General features: G+C 32.2%; 1 protein-coding gene across 3 annotated transcripts; it reads right to left on the reverse strand.

Annotated features, from left to right (window-relative positions):
- Positions 1-6,117: 6,117 nt before the first annotated feature.
- Positions 6,118-8,575, reverse strand: LOC108216820 (squamosa promoter-binding-like protein 8). Of its 3 annotated transcripts, XM_064091188.1 has the most exons (5): positions 8,403-8,574; positions 8,204-8,238; positions 7,475-8,098; positions 6,975-7,129; positions 6,118-6,557 (listed from the first exon to the last, which is right to left on the reverse strand). In XM_064091188.1, exons 3-5 carry the CDS (start codon positions 8,089-8,091, stop codon positions 6,421-6,423), a joined length of 909 nt encoding a protein of 302 aa, XP_063947258.1. In that variant the 5' UTR covers positions 8,092-8,098; positions 8,204-8,238; positions 8,403-8,574; the 3' UTR covers positions 6,118-6,420. The 3 variants fall into 3 exon arrangements, with proteins under 3 accessions (XP_063947258.1, XP_017245152.1, XP_017245153.1); XM_017389663.2 differs by having other exon boundaries at positions 7,475-8,238; positions 8,403-8,575; XM_017389664.2 differs by having other exon boundaries at positions 7,002-7,129; positions 7,475-8,238.
- Positions 8,576-11,081: the final 2,506 nt, after the last annotated feature.

Genomic DNA, 11,081 nt, shown 5'->3' on the forward strand with positions numbered 1-11,081 from the left:
TTTTGCCGTGTGTTTTGATCCTTTATCCAGTTGCTTAACATGCCCAGCTAGAATAGATTCATCTTTATCCTTCTTGTGCAGAAAATATACCCAAGTGTACTTGGTGTACTTATCATCAATAACTAGTGCATATCTTTTCCTTACAATATACATTATATTAACTGGTCTAAAAAGATCAATATGTAACAAGTGAAATGATTCAAGAATAGAGGATTCTGTCTTAATCTTACATGAAGTTTTTCTTGGTTTTTCCTTTTGACAAGAGTCACATAGACCATATAGAGTAAATATTGATTTGAATAATCCTTTTGAAAGATTTTTCTTTAGCAGTTCATTGATGCTATTAAAGTTCAGGTGAGAAAGCTTCTTGAGGCAATCCCAACTTTCTTCAATAGATGCTCTGCTAATTAGACAAATTGAAGAACCATTAGAGTTTGTTGAAAAGCTTAGCTTCATATATTTTACCATGTTTGTAACCAATCAGAGCAACTTTGCTTTTGGATTTATTAACAACTTCAAAGTGCTCCTCATAGAAATCAACATGATAATCTTTGTCACAGATTTGATCACACTCATCAGATTATATTTGAGTCCTAAGATCATAGCTACATACTTAATGATGACATTCTCCAGATTGATATTGCATATCCAAGAGTCTTTTCAATGTTGCCATCTCCATAAGAAACACTTGGGACGGCCTTCACCACAAAGTCTGATAGCAGGGCTTTAGTCATGTGTAATGAACATCCATTATTCAGAACTAGTATGTTTTTTTGTTGCCCTCAAATCACAAAAACCACTAGTGAGTAGTTTTAAGGAGCTATACTTGCTTGGTTCCTTTGGCCTTATTAAGTTTGTGAGCTTTTGCAGCAATAACTTTATCTTATTATAATTTTCAAGATAGATAAATAGAGAGAAAAACTTAATTTTTGATGATTGTCCTCTATAATGCATCATTTTATGTTATTATTACTCCCTTCGGCTCTCTCATTAGTTTACAGTTTTTTCTACTACTTAGCACGTATTTTAAGACTGTTGTAAAACATAGTTTCATAACTAATTTTTTTGTGTAAAAATTCAAACGCTGAATTTTCAATTGGAAGAAAAAATAAAATTATTTATAAAACTACATCTTTTAAAAGAAATGCGTGTAAAATTCTTCTGACCCAAGGTAAACGACCTTAAAAACATAAAAAGTACTATATATAAATATACAGACATATATCAAATCATCAAAATATTACAGACTACCACTATATTTTAATAATGCTACACAGAAAATGTAATGTTAATAATCAAATCCGAACCTAACTTCAGTGATAAAAAAAAACTGAATCTAACATTAGTGAGTAAAATAAAAAAAAATTATAGTTGAGTGGTTAGTTTCTAAAAACGCCATAAGTTTAGTGACAAAAAAATTATCATAATGCTAGTGGTCAAATCTGAACCTAAGTCGGTGGCTAAAGAAAAAAATTCACACCTAACATTAGTGACTAAAAGGAAAAAAATTTTAGTTGGGTGGTAAGTTTCTAAAAATACAATAAGTTGAGTAGCAAAAAAATCTATTTCCTTATCATATATTTGTATCTTTAACATGCAATCTGGTGGAATTCTAATTAATTACTTTATTCATTTGGTACTTTTTTAATATTTAATATGTGATTATATTTACTAATATATATGTTCTTAGTGAATGTAATCTTTTGTTCTTATTAAGTTTATTCGCTAACATTTATTTATCTCTTTATTATTTATTAATGCTTTTAAATTTTTGAATATTTATCTATATATAAAATATATTTTTATGATATAATATAATATAGTTAATTACTTACTGTTAAGAGTAATAATTTATAGTTGATCGACGCTTTTTTGAGTTGCTCACAAATTATTTGTATCGATATTTCTTATTAATGTCATATACTACTTTTAATTTATATCTATCTTAACTACGATTAATAGCATATATTACTTTTAATTTATATATATGTTAACTAGGTTATATTGGTCTGCAGAATTTAAAAACCCTTTATTTTCTCGTTATATTTTTATCGTATTATGTATTTGATCAAAGGCATTTCATTAATTTTTGGTGTGGTTTTTATTATGTTACGATTTATATAATTTCTCAAATTTGTTCTTCTTATTTATTATGAGTCTCTATGCTATATATTATATTCTTTTTGAATCATTATTTTATTACTCATAATTTTCTCTATTGCTTTAAAACCTTTTCATTATTTTGTGATTTATGTACGTAGATTGATTATTTCCTCAGTTTAAGTCCTCAGTTAGTAAACTTCATAAACGAAAGAACTCCTGGGCGTCTATAGATTGCATTGAAATATTGAATTAAGCTACTCGCTTTGTTTGTGGATATTGCTCAGCAGATATAGCTTTTTAAGTATTGCCTTATAAATTATTCGTATGTAGCTAGCAACCAAATTTAAGGATAAATGTAATGAGAACAATTTATATGAAGAAGAGGGAAATAAATGAAGTGATAGGAGAGAGAAGGAAAGAGACGTTTCTCCAACTAACATATATATCACATATGTGCATATGCATATATATATGCAGACATGTAGAGGCCCAAAGCGAGATATTTCGTTTGTTAGGTTACTTGGTCATAATTCATGACCTAGATTTTGTTTGACTTAAGTTAAAAGATGATAGGTTATAATTCGATCCGGTTATATTGTCAAGGTCCTAGAATCAAATGCATTCCGGGTTCAAAAAACTTAATCCCGCTGAAAAGCATGGTCCCAGATAAAAACTCGATCCATCGATCTAAATGAGAATAGTTCAATCATTCCAGGGAAGCATGGTCCTAGGAATGAGCTCAATCAAAATGAGAATAGTCCAATCCTTCCCGTATACATGATCTGGGGAGAAGACCAATCCAGATTGAAATACCTCAATTCCACTAAAAACATAGTCCTACGAACAAGTCTGATCCAGCAACAATCAATCGGGTCCCGCGGCCCAGCAACCATACAAGTCCAAGAAATCAACACTTGTTGCGCAAGTAACAGACTGAGACCTTACATATTGGGGACATTTTACAACGATCAACTACTGACATAATAAAGACAAATCTCAAAACATTCTAAGAACTGCTTCATAAATGACACCTAGACATGTGTAAGACATGTGTAAGGTATTCAACCCCTACGGGTATATGGCTAAGATGTGGAATACTCATCCCTAAATTATAATTCTTGGGCTATAAATAGTCGAAGCATGAAGGGTTTAAGGATCCTCTCTCAATTCTCTTATTTTCACACATATATACATAGCAGCCACTCACACACACAAAACAATCATATACACACACCTTCCACATTATATACACATTATATAGACTTCCTCCTATTTTCTATCACCACCTTCCAAAGCCTCCACTTATTCTGACGCCGGAGGCGTCGCGGGGTCAAACCCCTCCTCGGTATTGTTTTGCAGACACCTACGAGCAACTATACCACAATGAATCCCCACACGACAGAGGAGAGATCAAATCGGATATTGGAGTTTTCAAAAGACGTGTTTGTTATTTGTAAGTGAAAAATATTTATAAATGGAAAGTAATTTCTAATTTGTATTCTTAGATTTTTTTTTTTTTGATATTTACGACCTATCATGTATAAGAAATATTAATATAATAACAATTATGATGAATTATTTTTAAAATAATTTTTTACATTTTTGTATAGTCAAAATTACAAGGAAAAAAGAAATCTACAAAGAAGTTAGAATTTTCAATTTTTTATATTCTCTTTTATCAGAAATCTGACTTAAAAATTTCTTACACGGACAATATAAATAAGCCGTTATTGTTTTATCCCAAAAAAGGCTTCGTTACCACCTAAAGCTGTGTGGAATACAAAACGTGGACCTAGATTGGTCAGAGAAATATGAAGAAAGTGGGCAATTGTGTGTGAATTGTACATGACAAGCCTACTACTCCCTCCCTCCCGAAAAGATTGAACTGCTTTGACTTTCACGGAGATTAAGAAAAAAGTAGTAAAAAGGTTGAAAAGTTGGTAAAGTGGTGGGACCCATCAAAATTTTAATAATAGATTTGAGATAGTGGAGAAAAGTAGTGGGTGTAATAGTGTTTATATTATTATAGAATAGAGATAGTGGAAGAAAGTAGTGGGTGTAATAGTGAAAAGTAGTGTTCAAAAATAGTAAGTTTAATAGGTTCATTTTTTTTGGGACGTTCCAAAAAGGAATAAGTGCAATTAAAATGGGACGGAGGGAGGAGTAATTATACGGTGGGGAATACGAAGCCATCTCCCGTTAACCCTCTATTGTGTTGGACATGAGCTTTAAATTTTCAGCTATAGGTTTTCGTCAAGGTAGGTCTCGGCTGACAAGTTGAGCCGCTTCGACAAAGCCGTATATATATTGTACAAGGTTCCTGTATCATGCAAGTCCTACTTAGTCGGTTCCAAACAAATGTTTATATTTGGCTTGACACGGATATTTAAGAAATAAATTAAAAGAATGTAAAAAAAACAAAGATAGAAGTGATACTGATATATTTTTAATGTATGACATAAGTATAATAAAGAAAAATAATCGGAGTAGTTGATTTTTATATTATAAATAATTATTTTATTTAATAAATTTTGAAATATAAAAAATTAGATAGTACTAGAATATAAGAAAAAGTGTAATGAAATGATTGAAACGACATGAATATAAGTGAAACCTGCCTATTAGCATGCATTGAAAGCATAAATTAAGCATACCACTTTTGTTATATAAAAAAAAAAAAAAAGAACAAACCACTTAAATTTAAATGAGTGACTAAATTACGAAAAACATAATACAACAAGACACATGCATCATGACAATGGTCGATAACTTAGAACATCTTTTATCACTCATTCAGCCCCCTTCCCTCATCAATCATCATCTATGAAATGTGAATACAGAGCCACAGAGTATTGACAGATAACTACCGTCCGATCAATTTTGTGTCCATTAAATAGGACCCACAAATAGTAATAATTAAGTTTGATCAAAAATAGCCTCCGGGCAGGAGACAGCTTGATTTCTTGACCCTTTTTCTCACTTGAGGAAACTACACACCTTTCTCACTCGCAATTATGCAATCAAGATATAAAGTAAATTTTCATCATAGTTTTAAAATAATGAAAAGTAAGGAGATTCATGGTAATTAAAATCAATTTTTTGTTATATAAAATAAGACGATATATTGGTGGTGTTTGAGAACCAGCAAGAAAAAAAAAAAGACTAGTATAATTAAAATTTAATTCGAATCATTGAACTACATGTTCCAGACTTCCAGAACAAAAATCTTAATGAATACTTCTCCGTTTTGAAAAAATCACTCATATTTTCAACCTCTTTTAGAGCAAGTTCAATACTAGATGCTATATATCTATTGCTATAATATAGCATCAAAAAATATTTTTTAGTGCTAAAATAAAACTTGCACTCCAATGTTAAGTTCTATAACTAGTTTCAAATTTAACCAACTCATTAACTTTTACCTACCTTCTATAAATTTTATTAAATATCTCAACAAATTCTTCCCCTTGGAGTTGATGTGGCAACATGGATGGATCCATCCCTGATTTCAAATATAAAACCAACGATGCATCTATGCATGGATGCATCCAAATATAGCAACCCTTTGGAGTTGAGTTTTTTTACTTTTGATGCTATAATATATCAATAGAACCAAACATAGGTTTGCATTGGAGTTGCTCTTACACATCCGTTTCAAAAAAATCAGTCATATTATGGAATAGTTAGCTGCATAATATATTTTTTAAATACGCTTAATTAATTTTTTGAAAATAGTGAATTCATGTTTTAAACAAGTTAAGCCTTGGGAACTCAAATTATGGGGATAGATTTGAAAACTTATCACTAAATTTTTTTTTTTAAAATGTAAACGGATATGTATAAAGGTATAAAATTTACTTTGAAAATTGACATGTAAAATGTAAAAGAGGACGGAAGGGGTAACATTTCAACGATAACAAAAGCCTAAAATGAAATTTTAGTGGTAATTTCTTTTCTCGAACCATGTTTTTAACTTTTATGTGGGAAGAAAGAAATATCAATGGACAGGACAAAGAAAATAATTTAAATGCTAAAGATGGAAATATAATAGACCTTACATGCATGAACCTTCCTACTTGATACAAATCCCATAACACTAACACACAAAAATCCAGACTTACTTATTAGCCAAAGAAAAATTGATTTTTCTTTGAAATTAGATGATAAAACAGCTATTTGTTAACACTTGTTCCTTAATTCAGAAATGCGATAAACTAATTACTTGCTAATAGAGATAGTAATCCCTTAAATAATCCGGAACGCGTTAATGAATTGGTTTCTCCTCGCGAAGAAGTATCAAAATCACAGATCTGATGTCTAAAACAGAGAGTTTGTTGAAGAACTAGAGGCTTGATAGTCAGATCTTTGCTGAAATTTGTCAAATGAAATCCTTGGCGGCGAAATTGCAATTGTCACTGATGAAGATGAATGCACACCTGAATCTGGTGGAGATCCTGCAATCATGAAAAAGAACAGATTGAATTCCCCTTTTAATGTAAATGTGTAACCTTAGTTTTTACCTCTCCTACAATTTGTTTTCGAGTTTTAGGAAGACGGAATTCGAACCTGAGACCGCAAACTCTAGTAATGCTTATATGCAGGGGCGGATCTAGTACGGGGTAACACTTGTCCCTCATAAAAAAATTTGATAGTTTTTCACCATTTTAAATCTTACAAAATTATAAAAATGCCCCCACAAAATTTAAAATATACACGTGTTTTCTGAAAATTTGCTTGATGCCCCCAAGATTTGAATTATAGATCCGTCCTTGCTCATATGATAACATGTAAACTGTACATGTAGATCAAATAAACTAAATGAAATTACAGTTTTAGAGTATTGTAGGCGTTATAATTCAGAAATTATTTACTTGTAAGGTTCTCAGATGATGAATTACTGGCAATATGCAGCTGCAACTTATTATCCTGATCTGTTTGCTGAGTTTTTCGCCTTCTCCGGTTATGATCAGCTAATCTTTTCCGGCAGCTTCTCTTGCCATTGTCAAATTCGGTGAGGAGATGAAATCTGTTGTATTTTCCATATGTCAATTTTCAGGATGGGAAAACATCAAAAAAATTAGTAGTACAATTATATATGCTCCAATAGTATAAATTACTCTATGTGATGATTGGTATTACTATAAGCAGCAAAAACATAATGTAGCATATTACGTTGACACAAATTCAGGAATTTAGTCCTGGGGATCATCCCTCGTATATTTGACATGGAAACATAAATCGGAATAAAAATTACTTTTACTAAAACTTGGTAAAAAATAAACACAAATATATACATTATATGAGTATATTTAAAATTAAGTGCATTGAGCTAAATGCATGGGAGGGTTGTTTTAGGTTTTTGGTGACAAACCGGCTACATTGTTGGCAGAAGCGCTGAGTCATTCCCGCGGCGATGACGGTGGCTGCCTTGGAGTGAAACTCACAGACCTTATGCCTCCGGTGGTAGTGCTTTGCATGAGTAAGATTGGCATTGCATCCTGCTGCTTGACACCGCGGCACATTCAGTGAACCGGGTTCGACCATGCTGGACCGCTGGTACAGCCGGTTCACAAAGTCATCCTCGGACGAAGAAAAATAAGTCCGCCCCCCTAAATTAAGCCCAATCCTACTAGTCCCATACTCAAAACCGGCCGGTTCGCTCTTCGGCACAACCATGAACCGGGTCGGGTCATGAACCGGGTCGAGCGACATCATTCTCGGATCCGGGTCCGGGTATGACCCGTAAGAGTTCGGGTCATAAAGGGACTGTAAATGAGTGTTATGGGTTGGTGGGTAGTGAAAATATGGGTGGTGAGTTTGGTTTTCATAGGTATTTTGATGATTATGATGATTAGGGTTCAAGAGATTTTGGTCGAAAGTTTGTGTGTAATGATTGTAAAGTTGTGGGTTATGACCCGAATCTTGGTCGGGTGGGTCATCTCCATTCACCATCAAACTTGAAGGGTTGCCCCATTCATAGTCCAACATTTTGGTTCTGATAAAAGTTTACAGACAGTAAGAAAAAGCGGGAATCAGACTTAATCGATACCTGCAGTTATCTGGTTACAGAAACAAAGAGATGAGGGAAATAGTATGGTACTAGTGGTGTATTTCCATTCCTAAGTGCTGCAACTTCTGAAATCAAGTAAAGAAGACTTAAATCAAGAAAGTGACATAGACATAAGTAACTACACAGTAGCTCAACTGAAAAGCTGTGTGAGATAGGAAAGGTGTACAGTGTCTAGTTAAGTGTATAGTTGAGAGGGAGATAGATAGGTTCTGTACATTATGCAACTTACCAAATCACTGGAGAATAGGTGATGATCAGCTTGCAGCAGCTACTTTACAGATCTACCAAGTGGTTTTTTGAATAGGTAGCTATGAGGTAGCCTAGCTTTCCTTCATTTTCTTTCTTTCACTCTCTGTGTCTGCTCTCTATTTATAGCATGGCATCACTTGCAACATAATGGGGCCGTTTGGCTGAGCTTAAAATAAGTGCTTCTTGCTTAAAATAAATAAGTGGAGTAGAAGTTAAAAGCCAGACAAGACTTATAAGTGATTAAAGTGTTTGGCAAATAAGCAGAAGTCCTGAAACAAAAGCTAGCATTCCTAACTTTTTATAAGTGATTCTTGACTTATTACACAAACAGTACGAAATAAGTGCTTCCAACTTATAAGCCCAGAAGTCGGCTTAAAAGCCGTAGCCAAACACCACCAATATCTCAGACTATGGCTGAGAGCTGAGAAGGAGCTGATTAATGAATGAGTTTTCATTGGTCAGAGAAATTAAGGGTGAGTGTGTTTCACAATTTGTAAATGAAGATTACCTTTTTACCCTCCATGCCATGCCTTTTTTCTTCAAACCCTAGGTTCACATTGCAAAATGCTTTCTCTCATGTAGTTTGACATTTTTTTAATATACACTCGTGTGATGCAAGAAAAGCTAAAATTTGTTAAACTTAATTGTACTTTGTTAACAGGCAGATGCTCTCACTTGGAGGGTTTGGCATGGTACACAGTACAAATTATGCCAATCTAGTCACTCCATTAGGAACATTACTAACAAAGATTAATATAAATATATGATGAATTATGCTCAGTACAATTTAATTGCTCCCTCCGTCCCTCTGAATTCTATACATTCACTATTTGACACATACTTTAATATTTTTATAAAATATGGTTTCATAACTTATTTTTAAAATTTTTTATGAACAAAAATTTTATAGTTAAATTTCTATTCATTAAAAAAAATATTCAAAACATAAGTTATAAAATTGTATTTGAAAGAAGTATTAAAGTGCGTGCCGCTCTCTTAACATATAAACCGAGGGTGACGGAGGGAGTACAATATAATCTACGTACAAATATTGCATTACCACAGAATCCAGTGTTTACCTGGGTGGGAGATTAAGGTACTATGATAAATAAGAAAAGAAGTGTCTGCTTTCAATTTTCATGTTGTTTGTACCTCGATGTAAAAGGTACGTACAAGCATGTTACGGTACAAACGTACTATAACACGAAATATTGGACTCAATTAGTACTTACCTCGTACTTACAGTAGTATTTTTTTATATTACTGCCTTTTAACCCGAGGCACGGATCATATTTTATTATTTAAATTTTAACATCATTTTATTAATATTTTAGTATTACTGAGTTGAATTTTAATTAAATTATATTAACCAACTGGTTATACGTTCTCACGAAAATTTAGCTTTTGCAATGTTTTATCTATTTATAAATATTTTTTGTTATTAATATGTTATAATTTATTATTCAATTAATTGTAAATAGTTTAAGTCATGTAACTTATACAAGTGAAGTGAAGATCAACGACTAATCAAAGCGTCAACGGATGAAGAATTAAAGTACTATCAATTGCTATCTCAATTCATCAACGAATGAGCTCAAAAAGAACTATCAACTGGTAATTAAAGAATCCATCAACGGCTATTGAATTAACTTATCATTTTCCAATTCTGCAGTTATTAGTTGACTGCAAAAAGTCAACAGAAAGGACAACAGTCACATGGATTGATAAGAAAGATGTTGCGATAGTTTTGGAAGCTAAGCTATAAAAAAGCTTAATCAAATATTGAAGACTTCGAAGCGTACCATTTCAAGCAAAGCAACAAAGAAATAAGCTGTCATGTTTTCAGTCACAAAGAACAAGTATTTCCCAAATTGTGAATGCAAATAATAGAATAAGAGTATACTACTGAAGACTAGAATAGAAATAGCTAGTCTGCCTTAGTATATATACACATTGTAATAATAAACGAAACTCTCAATAGCTCATCTCTGTGACTCTACAAACTAACATCACGTTTTCTTCTTTTTCCTTTTTTCACTTCCTGATTAATGTTCCTTGGGCAACATTCTATCAAGAATAATAAACGAATACTTGAGACTAGAGAAAAAGAACAAATCACCTTACTTGAAGTAAATAAATTGATAATAACTCAAACTCAGAGTATCAAAAATTATATACTTCACTTATTGCACCTGTTATATATAAAAAAGTTAAAAAAATAATTAATGAAGTAAAAATTAATATAAAGAATAAATATTGTATTAGTGTGGGTATACATTTAATTAACTTGTGTTTTATGCATATGTGATTAGTGAGTTAGTGTGTGTATTGGATGTACCAAAATATAATATTAAACAGATGCTTGATGATATTTACATGTGAGTGCATCAATGTACAGTAGTGAGGCGATCAATTGATCGTATTATTAGTTTAGGTAGGTAGGTAGTCAAATAAGATATCAGGATAGGCATAACACACACACGGAGGTTAAAACAATTAAAAATTTAATAAAAATGTTTAAGTTATTTTTCCTTATACTGGACAATGTATAGTAGTAACATTACATGCATTATACAATATTTGGGCCCCTAATTTTTGGTCCTAGGCGGTCAACCTGGATGCCTTCCCTCTGGTCCGAGACTGGTTTTTAAACATCCCA

This window comes from Daucus carota, chromosome 4 (assembly GCF_001625215.2).
Source record: "Daucus carota subsp. sativus chromosome 4, DH1 v3.0, whole genome shotgun sequence".
Classification (NCBI taxonomy): domain Eukaryota; kingdom Viridiplantae; phylum Streptophyta; class Magnoliopsida; order Apiales; family Apiaceae; genus Daucus; species Daucus carota.